Source organism: Pholis gunnellus, assembly GCF_910591455.1.
Source record: "Pholis gunnellus genome assembly, chromosome: 23".
Lineage (NCBI taxonomy): Eukaryota > Metazoa > Chordata > Actinopteri > Perciformes > Pholidae > Pholis > Pholis gunnellus.
The window spans coordinates 13,387,190-13,414,618 of record NC_136550.1 but is presented as its reverse complement, the minus strand read 5'-3'; the positions used below and the strand labels follow the sequence as shown (position 1 = coordinate 13,414,618).

Genomic DNA, 27,429 nt, shown 5'->3' with positions numbered 1-27,429 from the left:
AGATGGACCAGCGAGGCAAAGCTGGAGCTACAGTCCTGCTTTGCCTGCACTGATGAGTGTTTGAGGCTGCTGCTACAGACCAGGATGGGCTCACTGACACTGTGACATCATACATCAGTTTTTGTGAGGACATGTGTGTGCCGACTAAAACCTTTTGTACATACAACAAGAATAAACCCTGGTTCACTGCAAAACTCAGGCAGCTTCGTCGGGCTAAGGAGGAGACCTACAGAAGTGGGGACAGGATCCTGTACAACCAGGCCAGAAACACACTGACGAGGGAGATCAGGGTAGCAAAGAGGAGCTACACTGAAAAGCGGGAAAAAAAGTTCTCAGTCAACAACCCTGCGTCAGTGTGGAGAGGGCTGCAAGTACTCATGAACTACAGGAGACCACCCGACCCCCCCACTGAGGACAATCACCAACTGGCTGAAGACCTGAATGTCTTCTACTGCAGGTTTGATAAGCCTACTCTCACAACCCCCACCTGCCCCATCATCATCAAACAACCACCTACACCCCCTGCCTCCTCCTCACCTCTCCCAACCGACCCCCCACCGGCACTGAGGATCTGTGAAGAGGATGTGGGTTGGCTCTTTCACAGACGGAAGATCAGGAAGGCTCCGGACTCAGACGGTGTGTCCCCCTCCTGCTTGAAAGTCTGTGTTGACCAGCTGGCCCCCATCTTCACACAGATCTTCAACCGATCACTGGAACTGTGTGAAGTCCACTCATGCTTCAAACGCTCCACGATGATCCCGGTCCCCAAGAAATCCTCCATCACAGGATGAAATGACTACAGGCCCGTCGCCCTGATGTCTGTGGTCATGAAATCCTTTGAGAGACTGGTGTTGACCCATCTGAAGAACATCACAGGGCCCCTGCTGGACCCCCTGCAGTTTGCCTACCGTGCAAACAGGTCGGTGGATGATGCAGTCAACATGGGACTGCACTACATGCTGCAACACCTCGACTCCCCAGGGACATATGGAACGGTAACCGGTTCTGTTTGTGGACTTCAGCTCAGCGTTCAACACCATCATCCCGGAAATACTCAAACCCAAACCCTCCCAGCTCACTGTGCCAGCCTCCACCTGTCAGTGGATCACAAACTTCCTGACTGACAGGACACAGCAGGTGAGGCTGGGAAAGTTCACATTCAGCAACCGGACTATCAGCACTGGCGCCCCCCAGGGGTGTGTGCTCTCCCCACTGCTCTTCTCCCTCTACACAAACGACTGCACCTCAGAGGACCCAACTGTTAAACTCCTCAAGTTCGCAGACGACACAACGGTCATCAGGGACGGTGATGAGTGGCGGGAGGTTGAACAGTTGGTCCTCTGGTGTGGTCAGAACAACCTGGAGCTGAACAGGCTCAAAACTGTGGAGATGACAGTGGACTTCAGGAGGAGCCCCCCCCCCCCCTCACCATACTCTGGACTTGTTCACCTCAAGAGTCAGGAAACGGGCTGGAAAGATCACTGCAGACCCTTCACACCCTGGACACAAGCTGTTCCAACTCCTCCCCTCTGGTAGGCGCTACAGAGGAGAGCTCTGTACGCCAAAACCACCAGACACAGGAACAGCTTCTTTAAACTGGCCGTCACTCTGATGAACAATTACACAGACATACTGCATCTTCATTTGCACTATCATCACCTTCTGCACTAATATCCCAAATCTATTGTTGTTGTTCTTTAAGCTCATATATATTCTTAGACAGAGATGGGCAGTATTTCTATTACTTGTAATTGAAATACGTATTTCAATTACTTTTGAGTATTTTGTAATTTGTATTTGATAAGGCCGATTAAAAATCTAACGTAATTTGTAACAAAATACATTAGAGTGGAGTAATTTTGTATTTAAAATACTCAAAATACTTTCTCCACGAATCAAAAAACAGTTCACGAGTTCAGTCTTCAGATCTTCAAGTTCAACGGATTGTCTGTCAAGTAAAATATTGTAGCCTATTGTATATACATGGTGATGGTTATAATATCAAGCTAGCGATCGATGCTAACATGCTAGCGATCGATGCTAATATGCTAATGGCGCTAGCATGCTGTCTAGGCTAGTGCATAGCCAGTGTTTAGCAAGTTAACTTATCAGTCGAGTAGCTAGCTATTTAAGCAAAGCAACTTCACGTGGAGAATCTCCAGAAACTGAGCAGAGTGGATCTGCTTCTGTGTTGAAGGCATAATGATATGAAATGTTCTTATTGTAGAACATATGATGTGTCTTTTTCCTGCTCGCTCGCGAGTACTTTTTCTTTTTGACAGTAAGTGGGCGGACCCAGTCTCCCTTGTATCTCTACATATAATTGGTTACAAACCTCGTCTTTGGATAAACCGGATATCACTCTGACTTTTCAGATTTTCAGATTGCACTACAGGTCAGGGGCAAATAATGTACATTTTACTGCACGGGTACTTTTACTTTCTGCACATAAAGTACATTTTGCTGATAATAACATACTTGACTAAGGTTTCGATTGCAGGTATTTTAATCATAGTGGATTATTGTTTCATCAGTATGTTATTAGTACGTTTACTGCAGTGAGGATCTGAATACTTTTTCATCCACTAATTACTTGTTAGTGATTTAAGTTGGGTAAACAGTTAATATACAAATAGTGGTCCCTAATCTCGGCTCCAGATCCTTGAGCGGGTCCAAATTGTTGCTCATATTATATCTCTTAACTTCTGTAAACACAACAGTATGATTAAATATGATCGTCATGTTTTAATCAATTAAGATCAAAAAGTGTCTTTGAGCTGTTTGTCACAAGAGGTTTGACTATCAAACACACATTGTCTGTAATAGAATGATGGAGTGAATTTAAACCAATCTGAGCAACTTGACTTTAACACATTTTGTATTTAATAACGCTATTAAATTGAATTGAAAACCACCTCTATCAGACCTAGCATCTGCGTCAGAGTGATATCTTTTGCTCGCGCGAGACGGACTTTTGCTCGCGGAGTGATATAAAAGTGCTCGTCAAAGTAAAATACGCTCGCGGCTGTTTGATTTTCGCGCGCGCATGGATCTCATTCGCACTCTCGGATTTTGACAGTGATTTGCCTTCATATGCGGCGTGTGGTGTTCAATGTATGGCTCGAGAAGGTCTTGTAAATAAATGATTCCGTGTCGGCAGAATCGATAGCACTCGTACAGGAAGTCATCATGATGTGATAACGGATCTTGGCGATCTCGAAGAACTCTCTCCCAAGTCAAAATGAAATAAATAAGTGAACAACAATGTGACTACATCCTGTATGGGTCACATTCTTCCCCATATATACATTTCCCCAGATATTAGTTTACATCACCGCAAATATGAATACAAAGCACATCACATGTATTTTACAGCATCCAAAATATGCTTTGCAGGTCAGATCAGAGTTGAATCACTGAATCCATGGAAATATTATAATGCATGTTTGATTCCTATATTTAAAAATGTTTGAAAATTATCATCCCACAAATATGAGTTGCTCTCAAGTGCACCTTTAAAATTTTAAAGTGATATTCAGAGATTAATTTAGGGTTGTAATTGTTTTAGCCTGAACACATTGGTCAATTGTTATTGGGGTGGATATGTATAGATATGTTAATTTATTATAATCTTCTAATAAATGAAGTATATGTACGTATGTATATGTACGTATATGTATATGTATGTATGTATATGTATGTAATATATGGGTGAAGGGGTCAGTTTGTGTTTTCTTCAGGATTTAGTTTGGTTCATTTAAAATGATCAAGATTAAATAACATTTACAATGCACCACCAGTAAACAACATTTTCCTTTATAATGTATCAAATCTGGAGTCGGTTGTTTTAAAACAGTTATGTGAATAGCTCTGAAATGTAATAGTGTAGTTAGTTATGTTAGCAGGTTGTAATTAAGTTATTTTTAAACCTTTGTTCTAATTCTAACTGATGTAAAAAGAATGACTGAAAATACAGGTGGATGGACCATAATAAAACCAACAATAACAACTTAAAGTTAAAAGGAATTGTATTCACAATGTAATACAGTTCAACATAACATGTTAGAAAATGAACAAGTATTCAGCATTGTACATTCAGCATTATAGATGAGCATTCTACACTTTACATGTGTTTTAAAATAGTTTACACGTGTATAGTAAAGTATGCTCATCTATTTTAATGTTGAAATGTTTACATTATTGTAAATTATGCTGTGAAATGCAGAGCCGACAAGCTCCGCTCCGCCGAGTCTCCAAGTTCAGATGCAAAGTGACAATCTGAGGTCCGCTGACCTTTTATAGCGTCGTGGTGGTGTCGTTTCCATGACATTTACTGAGGCACTCATGTGTTAATTTAAGCACAGCAAATGTGTAAACCAGTGGTCCCCAAACTACGGCCCGCCTCCACATTTGGTCCGGCCCCCTGAACAATACCAGAGACGCATTATGATTTTTTTTCAGTCTGCACAATTAATCGAATTTTAATCACGATCACGGCTGCCACGAGTAAATGAGCATGATCGTCTGCGATATTAACGTTTAAAATACGTGCTCTGCTACATATCAAATCAAACGCTTCCTGAATCAGCCAACCACCAGGGGACGAACGAGATGAGAGCTGTCATGCGCGCACCCTGTAGAAGTAGAAGAGTAGAAGAAGAAGAAGAAGCAGAGAGACGGGAGCTTGAAGGACGAGTACTTGTGCTTAATTTATTTACACGCCGGCATGTCATGTCTGTCACTACATGGTCGCGCGTTTTCAATTCCCCTGCTCTCTGTATCGCGCACGGCGGTGTTCCGCCCCGATCAACGCGCACGATGCAACAGTCGCTCACCTGCGAGTAGCACGCACGTAGCACCCCCCCCCCCCCATAATCGGGCCCTAGGTCAAACGATATGTTCAGTGAAGTGGCCCTCACAGGAAAAAGTTTGGGGACCCCTGGTGTAAACCATTCGCCGTCAAGTCAAGGCTCCGCTCCGCCGTCAACTGCCGACAGGCTCGGCTCCGCTCCGCCCCGCCGTCAACTGCCGACAGGCTCCGCTCCGCTCCGCCCCGCTCCGCCGTCAACTGCCAGGCTCCGCTCCGCTCCTGCCGTCAACTGCCGACAAGCTCCGCCCCGCCCCGTCCCGCTCCGCCCCGCCCTGCCCCGCTTCGGCCCGCCTTCAAGTGCAGACAGACTCGACGGGCTCCGCTCCGCCGTCTAGGGCCGACAGGCACGCGAAAAGCCGCCAAGCTCCGCCGAGCCACAAGCTCCGCCAGCACAGGCTGCACCGAGCAGACAACCTCCGCCAATGCCAACAAACTCCGCCGAATCCGACAAACTCCGCCGATGCCGACAGTCTCCTCCGATGCCGACAGGCTCCGCCAATGCCGACAAGCTCCACCGAGCCGACAGTTTCAGGAGACTGTCGGATCGGCAGAGCCGCTCCGCCGAGCCTGTCGCTCGGCGGAGCCTGTCGGACGTTCGGCGGATACTGTCGGATCGGCGGTGCCGCTCCGCCGAGCCTGACTCGGCGGAACCTGTCGGAGTGGTGGAGCTGCTCCGCCGAGCGACAGGCTCGGCGGAGCCATGAAGGCAAGGCTCCGGCGTCGGGGCTCAAGGCTCCGCCGTCAAGGATCTGGCTTCGCCGTCTACACGCCATGAAGGCAAGGCTCCAGCGTCAAGGCACAAGGCTTCGCCGTCAAGGCTCAGGGCTCCGCTCCGCCGTCGAGTCAAGGCTCCGCTCCGCCGTCGAGTCAAGGCTCAAGGCTCCGCTCCGCTCGCTATACCGCCGTGGTGTTGACGTTTCCATGACATTTACTGACGTATGCGCGTCCGTTGTCATGCACCCGATAGCAACAGAGACTCTGTTTTTATTTAAAAATCTAGAATCATAGAAATGCTCATCAAAGCACTGAACTTCAAGCACTCTAATAAGAAAGAGTAACTTCTAGAATCATAGAAATGCTCATCAAAGCACTGAACTTCAAGCACTCTAATAAGAAAGAGTAACTTCTCCTGGAGTAGAACATGATTTATCTGACCAAATAAGTGCTTCCCATGATACTGTGTTTTTAGTGGCAGCAGATGCAGTCCTGTATGTCTGTCCATTTACAGTCAGTGAATGTGTAACATAAATGATGCTAATTGTGAAATCTTTGTGCATGGATGACTTAAGTCCCTCGAGTATAAGATCAGCTTTCTTTAAAGAACCAATGTTCACAGGGTAGGCATTGCCGACATTGTATTTTGTATTACAGTATATATCTGTATAGGAAGAGGGAGATTGGGAGCTTGTATGTCATATGTGATGAATATTTTCTTGTTGATACAACGCCAAAGTTTATGGGCTGTTAAGTCCCATTAATAAAAATATATATATACATAATCAATCAAGTTGTTGTCTTGTAATAGCTTTGCTTAGTTACACTGACATTCCGTGACTGTTCTTCCTTTTTGTGGGGTTCACCAGAGCTTTTTGTACATTATAGCCCAAACCTGAATGCTCTGCTATACCAAATTGTGAGAAAACAGAAAATCCAGAAAAAAGTATTTCCTATATTTTAAATTCAAAATACATGTATTTTGTTACATTTTCTGGCACCAGGATTTTGTATTTTGTATTTTGTTGTAATACATTTATTTGGGGGTATTTTGTATTTTGTATCAAAATACATTTTGATGTATTTTTGCCCATCTCTGTTCTTAGATATATATTTATATTGTACATAGTACTTAAATGTTAATGCTTAGATTCTCTGTTCTACTTTGTTGTCTTTAATGTCCGTGTTTTTTTAAATATATTTATCTTGTTTATTGTATATATTTCATGTGTGTGTGTACGATGAGAGTAATGTGTAACCGGAGTCAAATTCCATGTATGCCTGCGCAATTTTTTATTTATTTATTAAACTTCCTGTCCTTGCTTTGCATAGCGAAAGCCAGGTTGTTGTTTTTGTACATTGTAAGTGAGCTGTAGTATGCGAGAGAGGTGGGCGAGGTTTGTAAAGCGACTTTGAGCAATGCGTACTTGTGTAAGGCAAAGAGTCTGTGACGAGAGCAGGTACAGAGCGAGGCTGAGGTCGCCTACAATGATTCTTTTGATATTAAAAAACGGAAATAATTAAGGATACTTTATGCTTTTCCTGATGTGAAAATACATTAAGAATATTAACAAACGTTAAAGAAAGATATATATAAAAAATGTAGGATTGTTCTTGTTTAAAACATTCCTCTGAATGTCAGCTAGTTAACATTAGTGGTGACCCCCCCAGTGTAGCATTAATAAATCATGTATTACATGTTAATAAACTGTTTATGAATGATAAATAAGGAGATAACGTGGATAACTGCAGTTACGGCTGCAATCAAATGATATATACAGGAATGATATTTAATCTCTAAACCTTGTGTGTGTATGACTCAATGGAAGTTCCTTATCTAAAACAATACATTCATGTACTTCTCTGACATGATTGAAATGTCCTTTGGAGGCTGATACTCTGAACATACCTGTTGAACAAGCTCGCTAGAGGTCCCAGTTTCTTTTGTCTGCCCTCCTCTTCCTGTTGCGTGACCCCTGACCCCGGATGTGGTCGCACTGGGCTCCACGAGTCTCCGGGCGACGACAGCGTCACGTCGGAGAAATGAGCGGCGCCGCTGTCGTCGGTCTCCAAGGTAACAATGGCGCTGGAGTCAGACGTGACGGTGAGATCCAGGATGTCCTCGTTGGAGACCGACAGCTCGGTGCTCATGCTGGACACGCTGCACACAGAGATGTCATCGCTTCGGTTCAGAGCTCCGCCCCCGAGACCCGTCCCCATGGTTGCGGATAGTCGGAGGGCGGGGCTAAAGAGGCGGATGGAGTCGTACCCGCTGCGGGGGAAGGTGGAGGATTTGCGGATGGCGTTGCCATTGGACGGATCATCATCTAAAGTCAAAGTGGCAGGAGAGTAGGAACTGGAGTCCCGGATAAAGCCTCCATCACCTGAGCGTTGGTGGACGTGGAGGATGGGCTCCGGAGGGTTGATCTCCAGAGTTGGGATACCCGAGTCCTGGGATGTCAAGCTGTGGCTGTCCTGGTTCAGGTCTGAGTAGCTCTTCTGGGGGCTGCAGTAGTAGATGGGGGTGGAGGAGCAGGACGGCCGGTAAGTGGGCAGGACGGACACGCTGTGCAGGATTGTGCTGGGTTCATGGCAGTGATGGTTGGTACCATCATGGAGATCAGTCTCAACACAGCCATTCTCCACTATGACTTCTCCAGACACATCTTCAAAAAGAACAGGAGATTCAATTACTTTCTTACAACAGTTTTCAGTAAGTATTTCATTATGTAAAATGAGAAATAGTTATATAATTGTGAAAGGAACATTTATCTGGTTATGAAACAGGCTGAATGTAATGTAAACATAAAGCAAATCAGCAAGAAGATTGGCTTTTTCTATGTGGGTAGTGTGAATGATTGAACAATACCGCGTTTGTCCACAGGGGGCGCCACAATCAACACCAATATAAAGTTCCTTCTTGTAGCTTTAAAGGTCTGGTGTGTAGGATCTGGCTGTAGGTCAACGTGAATGGCCCTATAGAGCCAGAGCTTGGTTTGTCCCATCTGAGCTACTGTAGAAACATGGCGGCCGGCAGCATGAAGCCTTTTTAAATCCACATTGTCCTTTATCAACCAAAAATGTCAAACATTCACTGGTTCCATATTGTCAAATATGAGGGTGTTATACCCTCACATTTGATTGTTATACCACTGCAAACTGGATATTGTTGGGTTCTGGGGAAGTCATATGAAGACGTCACCTTGGAATTATGATTCAGGCTAATTTGGGCCCCGAATGTGATTGTTCAGACATTTTATAGACATGAGAAGAAAGATGACAAAACAACTAAATATCAGCTCTAAGAAATACAATATGACTAAAGGTTTCTTCTGATCGACAAGCACATCAGAGGAACTGGGTGTGGAGGCCTTGAGAGGTGAAAACTGATCCCACAGGCTGTAACTGGAGTCTGCACTGTAACCTGAACACCAGCTGGGAAGCTAAGCTAAAGCTAGCGTGTCAGTCAGTGACCCGTACCCCTCCTGGTTCAGTCTTTGGTTGATGTAGTTGTATGTGGAGGTGTTTCGACAGGAAGTACCGTCTGTGCTTGCTGACACTACGGGCCTCGAAAGTAAACACACCCTGGGTATAATTAATAAGCAAGTACAATTGGAAAGTAAAATACTTTTAAAGTCAACAGTGCCGAGCGTTTTACCCAAATGGTTGACACATAAAGCCAGATTCTTACCCAAGCTCTAAACCTTGACCTGCAAGTTGTCACGCGAGTCTGGCCGACTTTGTCCCAAAACAAAGCAGCAGGTCGGCCCCGTGCCACCGTGGAAATAATCTACAAATAAAGTCACAATCTGTGGAAACGCCTCATTATTATCACCATGTACAGTTGGAAAACGTGCTTATAATGTATATTTAAAAATAATGCGATGCCGCTCGTAAGGTTTTAACCATAAAGCATGAAACCGTATTAGCAGTGAACTGTGAGGCCACACCAACACAGACATGCATGTTCTTGTCTTGATAAAAACAAAAAGGTATCGTTAACTGAAACACCCATATGAGCACACACGAAAGTCTTGTTCTACGAGTCATGATATTATTATCATCATCACTTTCAAACTGAACATGACATCACAAATGTGGGGAAACGCTGGTTTTCTAAGAAAGCGGTTCTTCGTTTGGGTTAAGACACAGTGTAGCTTTCTACGGGGCACTCAGGGGCCAAAGATTGGAATGCATGGTGTGATGCATATAATACGGGGCACATGACAAGTTGCCTGGGTTTCCCAGTCTGTACGCCTCTTTTTCAATTCAGCAGTATATGCTGTGAACACATCAAAAAATATATTTCTCATGTTTTTAAAGGTCTTACAAATACATTTTGGTGAGATGCGAACAAGTCCCGTCAGATAAAAATGATAGTGCAGCTTTGTTATTTATATGCAGAAAGATAAGTGGTATAGCAAATCACTATGTTAGGACTCATGGCTCATTAACTGTGTGGGGAAACGATTACATTATATCTCAAAGAACGCCACTAGATACTTTAAATGTAAGCCGAATTGAATACATTCTTCTGGCCAAATTAATGACTGGCTTCAAACAATTACGAGTCAAAGTATATGAACTTTGTGGTTAAATAAAAAATATATATCATAAAGTGGCCTTTTGTATTTTAAACGTATGCCGAATTAAATACTGGCTGCAAGTTATTCACAAAACGCTACATGTGGTGGTTTGTCGACTGCGTATATGCACAATATTCTTGGCCGCATTTAATAAAATATATATAAATGCAGTTTGGCGTGACCTATGTCAGCGGGAGAACCGCACACACAGTGTGAGGGTAGAGTTCATGTGCTATGCGTTAACAGTGACAACCACATAGCATGTGACGGCACGTCGACGTGACCTACCACAGCGGCTGTCTCTCCGGTCCTCGGTACCGCGGCTCGTGTTCGCCATGTTGATGCTACAGGTGGGCTGCAGGTGTCCGCCGGCTGGAGCGGTCCATGATGATGTGATGATGCTGTGACACCACCGTCAGCTCCCTGCCTCCTCAACGCGGCTTAAGAGCACACAAACAGCACCAGCGCGAGTTGATTATTCGGGAGGAACACGGACATTAAACTCAGGCTGGTTAACGTAAACAGCACGTCTATAGGACTTACTCGTTAAGTGCACTTGCTGCTGACGCCAACTCGGTGCTTGTCGCAGCGCTTCCTCAAGTGCGGTCAAATTAAGTTAAAACGCAGGAGACGTGTTGTTGCTCTCCCGGCATCACTGCGGGAGACGAAACGCTGCTTCGGTGTTACTGAAAACAAGCGCATTTGTAAAGTTTATCCGGTATTGGTAACATTTCATACCTGTTTTGACGCTTCCGCCGCCATTTTAAAAAACAAACTTGTGCCGTTGAGTGCGGTGTAATCGAGTGATGAATGCTCACCGTCGATGGGTTTACCTGTCTGCAGCTGAAGGCATTAATAATCGACCCGGCAACCTGCGCACTGTCCGTAGACTCCTATCAGGAGGACGTGTTGGTAGGAAAGAGGAAATCCCCGGAATACAATGGTTGCACATTTGAAATGTGTTAACTGTCGTAAAGGTTGAGACATTTTGTTTAATTTGTATAACAGCGAGTGTTTCAGGCTCCAAAATAGTGATTTCTGCCCAGATATTCCTAATATCTACATAATAATAATAACATAATATAGGAACATTCTTCCTAAATGTAGTTTATTAGACAGCAAAATTGCCGTTTTGACAGAAATCCATATTCCAGGTCTTGACCCACCTGTTCAGTCACATTCCATTCAGCCCCGCCCCCCAAAAAACTAAATAAATAAAAAGTCAATATGCAAAATATTCATAGGAACTATATTTGTAATACTTGTTATAATCATTAGTACCAGATCACATACATTAAAGTTAAGTATGTCAGCAATATATCAAGACATATCAGATGTATAACCCTATTCCTAATCTGATATAGATTACTAAAAATATGAAGTAAAGGCTGATAAATGCTGAAGGGGTGGTAATATATTAGTACAACCTATTGGATGGATGCTGTGGTGTTCAAACAATAAACAGCCCTTTTGGTTTTCTTTTGAGTGACACACCACAACTAAAATGTGACTTTCAATGGACATTTCTGACAAGCTTTCACAACAATATTAAGCATCAATAAAAATGGACTAAATCCTGATCTCTGATATGAAAAACAAGCTGCTAGTTCCTCCTCAGCATCCTCACCCTGCCCTCTAGTGTCACCATGAGGTCGAGGATCTGAAATGTGAGGCTGCTCGTGCCTCCAGTCTGGGAAGGTTACACACTACATAATGAAATAAGAAAAACACAGGGGATTCATAGGCTGAGGTTTGGTTTATTCCTTTATTAGATGTTAAGAAAAATCCACAATGAAACAAAATAATTTTCTCAGGGTGTACATGAAATCAGAACAACACCGCTACTCGGGACAGATGGGATTTGGGAACGAAGAGGAAGAGGAAGGAGAGGTGTGAATGTAAAGACAAGGAAAACTCTAGTTTTCAGTGCGTGGTATGTTCTTCAGACCACAGTGCAATCACCTGTCAGTGTCGTTCCAAATGCATATACCCTCACTGACTGCGGTTTCTCATCATACATGTTTTTTGTTGTTGTTTTTTGTTGTTTTAATAAGGCAGCCTATCAAAATGGAAGAATCAAATGGAGAAAGGTGTGATGCATTCCTTCCAACTCCCATGCAAGTGCTCTTTGTGACTCGGCTTCTTGCACACATTCACTCAGATTCACACACAGTCATGAACTCAACTTCCAATCACTGAATTAACCGTACTTGTATTTTTTTCTTCTTTTTTTTTTTTTAAAACCAAAATATTTTGTTAAATCCAACATAAAAAAACAGTGTGATGTTTGCATGCTGCATTTTCAGAGACAGTCCATGTTTTTTTTTAATTATTTTTTTCTATCTCAGGTCTCCTCTCACTCAAAAGGAATCAACATGCAAAATGAACTGAATTACTTTTCTCCGTATATTCTTGAATGTTTACATGCGCCAAGGTATTGCATAGGACTCCACATTGCGTATGCAATCTACAATGGCTTAGTTCTTTTTATTTTCTCCCTTAAAACTAGAGCTATCAGTCAATGACAGTCACCTCTGTGGTTTGCTTGGAAAGAACCAGAGTTGTTCCGATACTGATGCCAGTATCAGAAAAGCTTCCGATCAGGTCCATGCTCCGGTGCATTTAAAGTTATAATATCACAGGATCTGCCCGATCGGTACGGTGCATGTGCAACTCTCAACGGGGATGACACAGAAGTGTGATGTCTTGCTCGTTGGCTACTTCCATCGACAGAAGCAGCGGACGAGTGAGCCGCGTCGCTCCTCTCTCTCATCTCGGTTGAGAGTTGCGAGCGAAAAGCGCAACGTTTAGCCAGAGCAATCAAAATGTTAGCGCCGGCAACATTTCACACTGAACAACCTGTCAAACTAGTAAATAAAGGAAAGTTCAATGCCATTCATTCCCCGTATGCATCTATCCGGGACTGGGCCGATTAGCAAGTTCAGGTGTCGGGAAGGAAAGATAAATGTTATCGGAACATCTCTAGAAAGAACTCCAGTCAACAACTTCTGCTCTACAATCAAAGAAAGGTTTGACAATAATGCATCAATGTGTGTAGATTATGCAGTATGCTCATATCAAAAAATTCCTGAGTGTCTGATGACTGTCAAAGAAAGGTGACAAGACCCTGAAGTTGGATTACCTTTCATTCAGCTACTTGGGGGTCTTTTTTTTAAATTGAAGTGGCATTGGACTGAACAAACCTATGGTTGTGCAAACAATCTTTGCATTTTTTTCCAGAGTCATGCCTGTAATAGACACCTAACAGAGAGTCTGCTCACATGTCTTTCATTGCCCATCAATGGAGGGAGGATTTCAGTTATCTGCGTTTTATTTTTTATGGGAGGTGACAAAAGAAGTCACCCCGCTACTGTCCTCATTACCTGTTTTGAAAGATTTAAAAAGGTGGACTTTATTCATTCTATATTTACTTTAGTATAATATTCCATTTCTGCCAACAGATCCCACTAAATGCTCCAAACTGTTCCTTTAGATCGAAAGAAAATAAAACAGAAATGCACTATTGAACTGTCAAAGCACGGGTCACAAGTAGGGCCAGTCCAACCACACCTCAAAGGGTTTTACAGCCAACGCGTTTCAAATTCAGAGGGCGCTGATGCGTTTGCATTTCTGTGAACGTACGTCTCTGCACACGTTCACGTTTCTCTGAGATAAAGTTCTAGTACACTCATTCTGAACCAAGTTCTGTTGCCAACACAAACGCACACACACACACACGCACACACAAAGTGAGACATTACTCAATATTTCAACAAGATATATTGTAAACCAAAAAAAAAATAAAAACACACCTTGTATGAAGAAAAAAAAAAAAGCATTTGTACCTTAGTGTAATTCTGCGATGTTTTTGGTTTCGCCACTTGTTTTGTGATACGTTTGTGTAGTTGAGCGTCTGTACTTCCTGCTTGGGGACCAGTGACTGAATGAATGTGTAGTAACGTGAGATTCAATACCTGCAGGTGTTTCTGCTTCGGCTGTTACAGGCCTGACAACTAAGAGGTTGCCGTAAAGTCAAAACCAAGCCACATTAAGCAAGATCAGGCTTAACCCTTATTTTTTTTTCTTTTAATTTTCGCAAAAAAAAAAAAAGGTATTCATGGAGTCTGACGGTCTGGACTACAAACAAAACTAGGCTATGCCGTCTCTTTATCATAGCCGGATTATGGAACTGCAACTTCAAAAAGGTTTTTGAACATATTTATAGCACCAAATAGTCTGTACCATAGAAATTACAAGAAATTAAAACGGTTTCATTCAGTTGTAACACAGGTTTCTGCAGAAATGGCTGTAGTCTTTTCACGATGGGGCTTTACCCCAAAACATACTTTTTTTTGTCTTTTCGTATTCCCCAGATTCTTTTACAGCATTGCATGTCAAGTAGATTATTAGTATTTTTTTTCCAACAAAACGTTTGATTTCCTGTTTTTTGTAAAGGATTTTTTGTTTTTTTGCCTCACAAACCGTACTATGTCTACTACTAGCTTTGTAAGACTATCACCATTCAAAAATCAGACTCATTTATGATAACTTTTCACACACGGGGAGTTCAGGGATATTGAGAAGAAAGCTGCACACATTCTCTACTTCACATTCAGAAAGTCATCGCAACACACTTTTTTTTTTTTTTTTTTTTAAATTGAACTCTCAAATTCTTACACAACTCAAAAAGAAATGGTCAACATCCTTGTATTATTCTTTCTGAACACAAGATGGAAAGTAGAGGATGCGATAGCAGTCGTTTCACACAACTAGAAGAAGAGGAGTGAGACTGGCTGGACGAACACACATGCACAACCATTCAGATACCACCGACTACCGGGATCCGAGCTCAAAAGCAAAAACGGTGGGAACAAAACCGACGAGGATAGAACAAAAGATTGTCCCTACTACCTAACTGTGAGACGTGAATGAGGACCAGTGTACAGAAGAATCAAATGAACACATTCTAAAACGCCTAAAATGCACGTCTGCACATTGCGTCACTCAAAGACAGAACATATTTTTGGAGTTTTCCTATTTTCTCTCACTTTTTGTTGATCTGATTGTTGATTACACACGGTTTTAAGTTAGTAAATGAAAACCTGCAGGGTTATGTGTGGGTGTTTTTTTTTGTTTTTTTTTGGAGGGGTGTAAATGAGCCTACATTAGGTTTTCCAGCTCTGAGATGACCCTGAATCGTTGCTGGTAGAGGTCCAGTCACAGAAGGAGAGGAAGTTTCCTCTCTATGACAGACGTCCTCTGCAGAACTGGAGTATTCAAATGTTGCTGCTCCCTGCAGAGAGAAGTCAGACAAAGAGGTTAGACGGTTATCCACGCTGCATCCGTTAGTGTTTTCAAACTGACCGGTCAGGTTCTGTGACACACAAATGGGGATACTATTTACATAGCTAAGTATACAGGTCTGTCTGTTGGATGTAAAAGGAATACTTTGGATTTTGTCTTTAGTGAGATTGTATGTGTTTTTAAGCTTCGTTTATACTCGCGGATGGCGCGCAAGCTACAAGCACGGAGTTACCGGCAAAGTGCCATACATCATCCTCCTCAATGCAGAGAAGGACTTGTAATCAACTGTAAACTCATATCTCGTATTCATGGTCATACTTAAGTGCCTTTATACGATCCCTGTAAAGAAAGAGGTCAAGTATTGAATGTGCTTCTCCCTCTACTGTTGGTGATACACCCACTATGGAGATGTACCTCATAAAACCCCACTTCAAAAATCCAAACTATCCTTTTAACACCTCGTCAATACTTGGCCAGTACATCAGCCTTGTTTTCCATGAGCGCCTTGTGTGTCATGAAACCTAGGTCACACATTTCTATGTGATGCCAGAGACACATTACAATGAAGCATTTCAAGAGAGTCAGAGTGGATCTGTTCATCCCTCAATGATCATCATATTCAATAATAGGGAAATAAGTGTCAGAGGCAGTGCTCACCGTCTCTTTGCTGGCGAATATAATTCTAAATAATGTAAATATTGTATAATAATAACAACAATAGTAAATATTATCTGCAGAGGGTTTAATGGGTTGATTGATGCATGGTGCAAGATCAGTCACTTTCAGATCAGTTTTCAGCTACTACAGATATTTACCGTACATTCTGTTGTAGTTCGGGGACTGAGTTCCATAAGTCGTATGTTGCCTACTGACTTCAACTGTTGTATATACTGATCATCACTCAATTTGAAATAAAATACATGAACTGTGTCACTGGTTTGGTGTGAATAAAATGGGAAACATTTAAGTGTACCTGTACACTGAGATCCAGGGAAAAGGGGGGAACAGAGTGTGTTCTGCCACCAGCACTCGTCTTGCTGGTTGCCAGTTCCTCCCTGTCCACTCATATTTAACAGAGGGAACTAAACGAGACAAAGGAGAAGTGGTTAGTGAGTTTCAGAGACATCACAGGTGGAAGACATTTTACAGCTGATGACTGGTTATGAAACACTGTGTGGTTAGGCCAGCACTTTTGTTTAAAGTCTCACTGATCACAAAATATGAAGCATGTTAGGGGACCATTGTAAGAAACCCTCACCTCTGGCAGATCTCCAACAAAGTCATAAGCAATCCCATACTTGGGGAGCTGACCTGCTGGCCCAGACAAACAGGACTGCTTTTCCCCTGAAGATTCCTCCTGTTGAACCTTGCCGACAGAGACGTCGGTCTGTCCATCTGCAGTTGATTCAGCTGCTGCCGTTTTGCAGTCTAAGCAAATCTCATGCTCAGCGATTGGCAGGAGGGTACTGGAGCCCTCCTGTGAATCCAGAGAGGTCTGGGCACTCTTCTCCATGCCAGACTTCTTTAATCTGGGTAAGAATTTACCAGATTCCAGTTCTGACTTCCCGTAATAAGGGCCCTCGCATTCCGCATCCTCCTCCAGAGGTTTGAGATCTGCCTGAGGATCATCGAAGACGTCCAGCGGCGCCTGCACGGGAAAAGTCGTCTCCTCTTTGTCAGTCTCAGCTTCTGAATCACTCACTCCGCCAGGAGATAACTCCGAGGCCGATATCGGTCGGAAATGAGTCCTGGGGGAGATGCGAATGGCCCTGTACTGCGTCCGGTTGATGCCATATATTCGTGGGTGGAAGGCTTCGTTCTCAGAGTCCGAGCAAAGAATGGATTTGGGCTTGAACCCCGGACTGAACGAAGCCATGTCCTCGGGCTCAAAAGAACACTCAACATGGAGGACTTGAGAGAAGGGATTGTTCAGGTTGAAGGATGCGAACGGGTATTCTAAACCGTGCTCCTCACTTTGCAAGCCTCCGTAAGATCCAAGCAAATCTTCATGGAAGATGAAAGAAAATCCCTTATTCAATCCGTCTCCGCCTCCTCTGATGGCCTGGTCACTCTGCCCGAAGGACACAAGAGGCCTCCACAGGGGCCTGTGCCCGGGGGCAAAGCAGCTGCCAGTGTTCATGAACACATCTGTGCCAGTGATGGTCAGCATGTCTGAGCTGGAAGCAGATGCAGCTGCAGCAGCACACTGTAGCAGGCTGTCCTGGGTGTCACTTGGCGGCACGACGGCCCAATTCTTATCACCGCTTAGTGTCTTCAACTCTCCGTACACCCCTCCCAGGATGAATGATGTACTCTCCTTGTCAGAGTTCAAGTCCCAGGGCTTGGACGGAGTCATGTAATCCCCAGCACCATCTACCTTGGAGAGTTTGTTTTTGGCTAAGTCCTGTTCCTTCTTGCCTTCCCAAAGGTGATACTCTGACCTCTGCACTGCTTTTTTCTGAGGCCCTTGAATCGGAACCCTTTTCGCCTGCACTTCCAGACAGCTGCAGCAGTAACCGCCTGACTCATCGGAGAATAGCCCCTCGCTCGGTTTCTCTGCTCCTGGCGTCGACATTACAGATTTGTCGTCTCCTATTGCAGTCCAAATGTCCTTTCTTATCCCTGAGCTGTAGTCATCACCGTGTTGGTTTGCGTTGTCCGAAAACATGCCAGTGCCGTACTGTTTACTCTCAACCTCTTCCAATGCGATACCACAAATGGACTCCAATTTGGATTTTTTGGTGAGGGTCTTGTTGGATGCTGTACTAACACTGACCTCCTCACACTTGCGGCCAGAGTTTTCTTGCAAAAAATCCAAGATCTCCTCCTCCAGATATGTACCAGAGAGAGGAGGGATTACACGATCAATCTCCTCGTTGCCAATTTGAGCAGCATCCTCCGTCGGAACATTTCCTTGCTCGTTGTCTGACCGAGTCTCCTCTGAATGTGACCACGGACTGCAAGTTCGTGTCGAAAGGTTAGAACAGTGTTCTGTTTCGTCAAAGGCACTATTTTTGGTCCATATTAGCAAACGAGACTGTTTATTAGAATGTGGGTCGAGACAGCTACTAGAATCTGTGTTGTTTTCGTGACCAACGGCGAGCGAGTCGCGGGGAAAAGGAAGAGTGGGGCTGTCATACTGCAGCTCGAAAAGAGAGAAGCAGGACGAGTTTAAACCAGACGGTTCACTGGTGGCTTCAGAGACGGCCGGCTCCTCCAGATTTCCAGACAGCTTGCTCAGGGTGAAGGAAACACTATCAAGGAGGGGGGAGAGTCGGATGGGAGAGTCTCCCACGAAGCTTTCTCCATCTATATCTTCTGAAGTAGACGGCGAATAACATCCCCACACTTGAGCCATGTTTTCCAGATCCTCCATTAAGAATCCAAAAGATCCCGGAGCGTCCTGCGAGTCGGCCCGTATTGCACTTTTCCCTTGCTGCTCAAGGCCCTCGAACACTAAACAACATTCTGCCTCTATGTCTCCTTGCTCTTTGCTTTTTTGTCGAATCATGCTTAAGATCCGACTCTCTTGTATAGAGTCTGAGGCACTAGTATCCAATATGGATTGATAAATGTCAACTTCATAGAAGTGAGTGAATTCAGACAGATGCTTGTCATCTAAATCTCTACTATCCTCTGGCTGAGGGCAGCTTGAGGTCCCAGTGAGTTCAACAGTTTCATCTTCTGCTTCGCCGGGCCCTTCCACAAAGTGCCCATCCACAAACGAGCCTGCTGCTAGGTATGCCCTCTGGTAGCTCTCATTGGCAATGCAGATTCCCTGGATTCTCTCCGGCAGCCTCTCCATGTCGGTTGACAAAGCAAAGCCATCAGGAGAGTCTACCTTGTTTCGATATTTTGTTTCCAGCTTGCTTTGTCTGCTGCTGAAAGGTACAAAATACTCTGTGATGGGCTCAGTGTACCAAAGTGGCTCCTCCATGTATTCTTTTTTGTCTCTGGCCTCAGCTCCGGACTCTTTCGCCTCCTTCCAGCCTGGATCTTTTCGAATCTCCTTCAGAGGTCTCTTCCCCTTTTTGTAAAGCTGTGGTTGTTTGGCAGCGCCTCCAGTGGCGCTGCTGCTGCTCCCTCCTGTGTTCCTTCGCTCCTCTCTGTCGATTACCTTCACCTGAAGCTTCACCTGCCCGCTGTTGCGTGTTCTCTTATTCTTTGCAGCCTCCCTGGATTTGTGCCTGATTCTAACTGCCTTGCTTCTGGATGACTTCAAGTCACCCTGGTTCCCACTTGAGCTTGAGCCCGCCTCGCTGGAGCCAGAAGACCAGGATCTGGGTCTGTATTTGCCCTCAGATCGGTGTCTCGTCTGTCTCTTGGAGTGGACGGTAGATTTCTCCTCTGCTGCTGCACCACCACCATGGTATCGATTTTCTTTCTCCTTCTTGCTCCGTCGTTGCTGGCCTCTTTCGTTGGCCGCAGTAGTGATGGCGCCACAGGCTTCCAGGTTTCGCTCCCTTGCACTCTCACCTTCGCTGTTGCAATCTTTTGGGGAAGAGGTGTCTGTGCTGGTCTGCGGGGCTGCGGAGGAAGATGAACTTGAGTATGTGCAGGCCTTAGCCTTGTTCCACACCGTCATGATCTCTTGGAGACAAACAGGTTTCTCTGACAACGGAGGAAAGGCTTCATAATACCTGCAGTCACAACACACAGAGAGACAACTTGATTTCAATGCCGTCATAGCAGTAGAGTTCACATAGCAGACAGTAAAAACACATATTCATAGATCCACATTATCCATGTTGAGGCTTACATTTCCACCTGGTCCTTTGAAGAGGGGGACTCAGCTCGCTCTGGAGACTGAGAGCCATCAGATTTCTTTTGAATATGTTTTTCCTCTGTAAAAAGCATTGAACATTAAGACATGTTTTTGGAGCAATTGTTATTCCAAAACTTTATATTTTTAATTAAAACGTAAATATGATGATGAAGGGTGTGAAGCAAACCTTTCTGTTTGTTTTGGATGTCCTTAAGTTTAGAGCAAAGCTCTTCAACCAGGCTCTCAATTCCAGAGTTCTGCACAAATGACAAAGAGAAGAAAGAACTCAAACTTAATATTATCATCAGTCGATATCAATCTCATTACATGATGTTCTCATAGATTTGTGAACGTGACACATAGGGATGCACAACTCAGACTTGTTCAGTCCCGACAATCATAACAATACCTGTGGTTTAGGTGTGAGCCGTACAGAGTACGATCTGATACCAGTGTTTAATTAATACGCCTCACTGTGTGGAAGTGAGGGGATCATTTTTCAATGATTGCTTTCCTAACTTTGTAAAACTAAATGTAACATTCAAATAAATACATAAATTAGATGTAAATTTACTGAATTGTTATTTATCATTAGAATAATAAAGAGAGGGTGGGTAAAACCTTTTTAGTGCAGCAACAAATTAAACAAGAATTAAAAAGCAACTTGGTTCCGTGTCTTTCTCAACAGGAGGGAATGGGGGTCGAACCGTCATTTTTGTGATTAAAGGACGACACAGTTTCTGGTCAATACCATAGTAATGGAGTATTACTGGTACTATAGTATGGTGATATATATTGTAGTGATCGTAGGACTTAACTAAATCCTGCCCAGAAATTTTAAGGGGTACACCGAGTAGCACCCTAGAGTCTTTGCAGAAGTTTTGCCTTTTGTAAACATAAATATGATACAATACAAAATAGAAGCCATGAAGTAAACACAAAAGAATAATTTAGTTTCTTACTCCAAAACGACATGTGTAACAAGATCCAGTAGCCTTAATGTGACCCAAAAGAAAGAGTGAAAGGTTTGGAGTTGACACAAGCCAGCTGACTTGTGAGAGCTTAGGCATGCTCGGCCATGACAGCGCTATATTTAGCTATGGTGTAGAAATGCTTTAAAAAAACAAAAACATAATAACAAGGGCTAAGCAACAGTACAAGTGATTGCCTCACTATGTTCTGAGACACTGAACGTTTACTACATATCCTGTTTAGCTTAGATCCCTCACATCGAGCAGCATGACGCGTGAAAAACAAACAAACACAAGCTTCCATCAAGTGGGCACTGTCGATGGCCTCAAAACAACTCTCCTCCGCTACATAGCTGCTCCTCATTACCAACCCTGACAGACACTTTAGCTCCCTCGTTGCCTGTTCACTCTTCCAGAAGAGAATATTCCTTACCATGACACCTCAAGAGAAGCAAAGCAAAGTTTTCTCCTGCCCTGCGTTTCCTCTTGCATCATTGTGCTAATGCCGGTCAGCTGACAGCCGACCGACTACGCCGCTCACTGCTGCGATTCGTTGCAGTGTGTGCTGGTTAAAAAATAGACTGCAGAATTCAGTCCCCGGAGAGGAGCTCAACACTCCTCCTTTTGCCTTGCAGACCCTTCCCCCTCCCCTCCCCTCCCTCCAGCTTTATGTTGTGTCACTCTCAACTAAATCACACCTCCCTTACTACTGCTGGTCACCGGCGAAAATGTCTGCAAATCTCTCTGGAGCTTTTTCAGTCACACAAAAGGTATGGAAGAAAAATGAGTATACTTCTGGGACATGTTAGGATAGCATTTGCTTTATGTCAAGAAAAAACAACAACTTTGAAACACTGACCTTAATATAACCTTTCTAATGAAGACTAATTGAAGGTGTGGCCACCAAGGCAAACGAGGGAGCGATGCCTGGGCAATGAAGATCTTCCCTTTTTCAATGCTTTAGCCTTCCACATTGACATGGCTTTATTCAGTGTCTATTCACCGTGATTTATCCAGTTAATATCTGCATGACTGCACCATAACAAACAACAAGGAATACTACAGCAAAACGTTCCGGACAAGCCTTCTGTACTCCGAAAGCGTTTTATCTTACAGTTTCACATAAGAAGGGGCCGGTCAAACTGTTCCTGCTTCAATGCATGAGTAATGACTCGCTTGCATTCCTCCGAAGCCAAAGTGATTCAAGTTAACCGTTATTTTATACCGCAGAAAAGAGTCAGACTGAGTGGTAATGATGCTTACCTCATCAGATGCAGAGCGGAGGCATTGCACAGCAGCTTGCTTCTTCATTTCCTCCAGACTCAGGTCGGTCCCTCCTTTCTTCTTACTCTTGCCCCATTTCTTCCCAGTTCCCTTCTCCCAGCCCAAGAAGATGTCGTTTTCCTTTTGCAAAAAAACGTGAGAAGTCAGTCACAGAGGACAAACTAGTGTTTAACAGTGAAACAAAAGAATTCTATAATAAATGACTATAAACATTTCCATACAGGCTTTATACCATCAGCACACAAACACGGCAAACTTGCATATAGCTTATTTCACACAGGAATGTGGGGTCGTTATTCTGCCTCGCCGTTCTGTATAAAAAGGTACGAACACAGAATGGGGGGGACAAAGTTGCCCCGCCATTAAGCGGGCAGCGGAGGAAGTCACAGAGGCGAGACGACGTCTGTGTAAAAGCGACAGCCGGCACGGCGGAACTACACGCGCACACACACACATTAGACGCCAACGCTGTTGTGTTACACGTCACGCCTCTTTTGCTCCCAGAATGCCGGCATGCTATCTAAAATCCCACACTGGGGTGACATTGCTGCTTGGTTCAGTGTAAAAAAAAAAGGCAAAGACGTCGCAATGGCAGATCTTCCTTAACCTCTTTATGGTGGAATCTCTGTGTGAAACCGGTTTATGTCAGTTTAGTCCTCGGTACAAGTGCCATGACGTGAAAGAAAAGCTCCGTTGTTAACTTCTTGATGTCTTCCTCTAACGAGGTCATTATATTGACGCACTAACTTCCCTTCCTGAATAAAGCTCACTGCCCACTCTTTTGACAATGCAAAACACAAACAATGACAAACAATCACTTTCTACGCTTTTTGACTTGACTAGGAATGTTCATTTAAGATTGTGAGAGCCCACCTGGTCCTGCAGGTCATAGTCGTAACTGTCATGCAGGAGAAGGCTGAGGACGTAGCGGGTGTAAATCATGGCATCAATCCCGCACTTCTCAAGCTCCTGGCCGAGCCAGCTTTGAACTGGACCCAGCGACTGGAGCAGGGACATCTCCGAGGCAGGCAGGGGGCCCACGAGGGGGTAGGGGCAAGAGAGGTTTTCAGGAGGAGCAGGACCGTCTGAATCGGTGCTCACGGGACGCATGGGACCTCAGGTGTTGGCCATTCTCAGGTGAAGCAGCATTGTGATGGGTAGTTACTGTCGGGTGGTCGGTGGAGAAGGGTACAGAGAGAGGACGAGGCAGAACCTTGGGAAGAGGGGGCAGTCACTCCAGCAGGACGCGCTGAAGGGGCTCTACATGGGGAGGCATGTAGGATGTTTTTTTTTTTTTTTTATTATTGCTTTGAGCAAAAAGGGGATTTTACTCGTCAGGCATGGCTTGTGCTGCTGATAGATCTCAGCTGCTGAGCAAAACACGGGACGTGTTTGCGTCTCAGTCGGAAGGGTCCATTGTGGGGCTTCGTCTTACTTCACCGGCACAACCTGAAACAGAGCAAATAAGCATCAGTTTCACTGCGATATTTTCAATGTAAGCGCTTGAAAAAAAAACAAGACATGGTCAAAGACCTTATACACAACCCCGACACAGAACCAAACAGCAGGAATCAAGGCGTCTTTATATTAAAAGATGCATGAAGGGATGATGGAAATATTTTCCATTATTTAAAGAAAAGGGAGACAAACAGTGAGACAAATGTTCATACGGATCCTACCACGGCATATAAATCTTCTTCCTTCTCCCAAAGGATGTAGCCTGTTCATAGCCTTGCTTACCAGCACGTTAATGGGCTCCTTAGAGAGCGTGAGCTCTTTAAATAATGTAGACAGCAGTCACAATCATGATCACACATTATGGTAGTAAGCCCTGTGTAAAGTGAGTAACAGGTCAACAGGGCGATGTGCATTATTGAAGTTTGAGTGCGTAATGAGCCTCCTGTTAAGGACATGCAATGTAACAGAAAGTGATAGGACATTTGAAACACCTGGATGACAGCAAGGTTTTATTAAAAACTCCTACAACAGGAAGCACCACTTACTCCCTCCCCTTACAACCACAAAAAAAGATCTGCATAGTTTCATTTGTGAGCAATAAAACCAAATATGTCCTGGGTTAGTAGCCATGACAAAACAAGAACCAGCAAACCCCAGCGGTTGGGTTTAACAGTTGGCGCCGGACAGGGGGACCCTTGCTGTCAAATGAATGTGTTTAGTTTAATAAGAACAGCGGATTAGGGAACCGACGTGAAGAGCAAATGGAGGCTGCGCCAATTTGATTGGCTGGCCCGGTCGTCACTCATCGGTTGGATATTCAAGGCTAGCCATAGAGGCGTCAAAGAGGCAATAGTTATGTCGTATGCAACCCTACTGTTTGAGCAGTCACAAGCCTTCCGTAGAGGAACATTATCAGATAAATAAATATAGATGGACAACAGCTAAAAGGTTAGCTAGCTTCATCGATAACTGCTCATGCTAAATATGGCTGACCAGTGTCTACAGCCCAGCTGTTCCTTGAATGCACACTAGCCCCGACAGCTAGCTCCTGACTGCACTGTTCACATACCAACTTTATCACACAACCCGCTATTTAATGCGATTTCTCTGACATCGAAAGGAACGAGATAATGCAGTTTGTGTCGTGTTAACTTGCGGATTCGCCTACTTTACTTCGGGTGCATGGTAACGCTGTGCAAACATGTAACGTTATGGATTAACGTCACTGACATTAGCGTTATATTGCTGGGCTATGTGCGGCAATGCAACCACAGAATAGCCAGGCGAAATGTTTAAGATAAAGTCACGTTATTGGTGTCATTGTTGACATGATTGACCACAGAGTCGGAGGTGAAGTGACTAACGTTGTTCTGACTCGTGGTACTAACGTCGGTTAGCTCGCGACCTTTAACGTGAGCTAACGAGCTAAATTAGCCGAGTTAGTGAGAGCTAACGTTACTGCTGCTGTCAGACAGTTTATTAGGACGTTTAAAGTTAACATTACGTGACATGCTTTATTTAGGTTAGACAGGATGGAGGAACTTGCGATCTAATTAATGTAATGCTAATAACGACGTCTATATGTATATATGTATAGTTATATGTCGGTCAGGTGAATTGTTTCTATTCAGTGACATTAGAGCCCTGACGGGTCTCCATTAACTAGCTAGTTAACAGTTCACGTTAGCTAGCAAGCAGCAACACGTTTACGTCAGGCCAAGTCTAAACTTTCAGTCGGAAACGTAGCTAAAGTCAGGACAATATTTCACAGATATAAATGTAAACGAACGTTAGCTAACGTTAGCTTTCTTGTACGCTTGTTGTTGTGACCGAGAGGAGGAGCGGCTGCTCCAGAGCACTGTCAGACGTTTCCCATCAAAATGTACGCCATATCGTCACACAGCGAAATAGTAAACTGCTTACACACACAAAACTAAACGGGGACAAAAACACTACAGTGCGATAAGAACATGCCGGTCCACTGGTGTACCTACCTGCCGTGGGCTGAAGTAAAGAAGAGCGGCTATTTCTCTCCCGCTGCCGTTCCGAGCTCGAGCTCTGGAATCCGCTGCGGTAGCATCGCGTATCATGGACGCCGACAGAAATGGCGCTGTTTTTCACATCCAGTGCTGCTTCAATAGCGTCAAGGAAACCGGCGACATTTCGGCTCAAGCTAGCGGAAGGTCATTCGTCGATGACACTTAATACCCAGAACCACAATGTCCGCTATCGAAAATCCTGTTTCATTCAGAGGACTCCCGAATGCGCCACCCTCCGCGTTCGTATCTAGGCAACAAGGCGAACCTCTGCCGTCCTATTCGTTTAGGTTTGATTCCTCCGCCAGGGTATTGCATCAGAAGCCCAACTAGTACTTATCATTTGTACTCAAACTGTATTCAAATGAGGAATGACTGAGGAGATTAAACTCAGCTCTGGAAATTGAATTAGTGATTTTTTTTTAGTGATTAGTGACTTTTAAATTTGTAAAAAGAAAAGCACACAAGCACAAATAACTCTTATCTCGTAAAATGTTTTATATATATTTATGTCTACAAAATACACATAACAATATTGCTACAGTTGAAAATTGTTTTTAAATTACTGTCATTATTTACTCTACAAAGTATGAATTAAGGTATTTTCTTATAAAGTTATTATGCTTCATAACACAGAGTACATACCTTATCAACATAATCAACTAAATGTATAAATTAAGCCACAACAATTTTGCCATTTGACTACAGCTTTGGGTTTTCAATTGCTTGCACAAACTGAACCAGTAATAATTCTTGCAACCATGCATAAACTGATTTAAGATTTATAAATGTATTTTGTTTTACTGTTTAGATTACTGATATATATTTTACTTGAACAAAGTTAGTATCACCAGGCCCTTCTATTCTTTATTATGAACTACTGTTTAAAGCCGAGTTGTAGCTTTCATTTTCATAAAGAAGCAATACCATCGCTAATATCAGTACTGCTTTTGTAATTTAAAAAAACCCTCTCTCCCTCTCAAAGCCTCTCGGTTGCCACTAACGACGAAGTGTGTATGTTGGGGGATGGTGCTCATTCTTTAGACTGAGCACCTGCCCCTGATCAAGGGTCCATAGTGTGGCACACTTCATGTGCCCTCCGGCCCCTGGGGTTATGACCTCTGGGACGAGATGAGTAGAGGCCTATTGCACGGCTGTATACTTCTGGCACCACACACACACACACACACACACACACACACACACGCTTCATTAACAGATGTTATCTTTAAGTGTATGAGGGGTGAGTAAAGAGAGAGCAAAAGAGGTCAAGACAGGAGTGTGTGGAGTCTGTGTTCCCGACTACAGTTCCCAGGGCCCCTCAGAGCCAGTCAACAGACTAATTATGAGTTCTGCTTTTGATCTTTATCGGAAGCCAGAGCAGTGCAGCCAAAGGCCAAACACAAATTGACTCTCTGCAACACTGAGGCCTGATCGATGA

General features: G+C 43.9%; 2 protein-coding genes across 2 annotated transcripts in view; both read right to left on the bottom strand.

The window, feature by feature from the left end:
- Positions 1-10,889, bottom strand: part of tbc1d14 (TBC1 domain family, member 14) — a 38,753-nt gene extending 27,864 nt beyond the window's left edge. The window contains 3 exon segments of the mRNA XM_079184951.1: positions 7,494-8,250; positions 10,459-10,610; positions 10,714-10,889. Coding sequence (XP_079041077.1) covers positions 7,494-8,250; positions 10,459-10,507 — 806 coding nt within the window. The 5' untranslated portion in view covers positions 10,508-10,610; positions 10,714-10,889.
- Positions 10,890-15,308: 4,419 nt separating this feature from the next.
- kiaa0232 (KIAA0232) lies at positions 15,309-26,186 on the bottom strand. The gene is made up of 8 exons (XM_079185016.1): positions 25,947-26,186; positions 23,368-23,943; positions 22,474-22,614; positions 20,427-20,496; positions 20,234-20,318; positions 16,733-20,114; positions 16,448-16,556; positions 15,309-15,463 (listed from the first exon to the last, which is right to left on the bottom strand). Exons 2-8 carry the CDS (start codon positions 23,602-23,604, stop codon positions 15,447-15,449), a joined length of 4,041 nt encoding a protein of 1,346 aa, XP_079041142.1. The 5' UTR covers positions 23,605-23,943; positions 25,947-26,186; the 3' UTR covers positions 15,309-15,446.
- Between the last annotated feature and the right edge of the window lie 1,243 nt (positions 26,187-27,429).

Excerpts from the sequence above, each read along its gene's own strand:
- kiaa0232 (XM_079185016.1), bottom strand. The coding sequence starts at position 23,604 with ATGCGTCCCGTGAGCACCGATTCAGACGGTCCTGCTCCTCCTGAAAAC. Across the intron at positions 20,319-20,426 it reads CATCCAAAACAAACAGAAAG|AGGAAAAACATATTCAAAAG; the intron begins GTTTGCTTCACA and ends TGCTTTTTACAG. Across the intron at positions 20,115-20,233 it reads TCAAAGGACCAGGTGGAAAT|GTATTATGAAGCCTTTCCTC; the intron begins GTAAGCCTCAAC and ends TTGTGACTGCAG.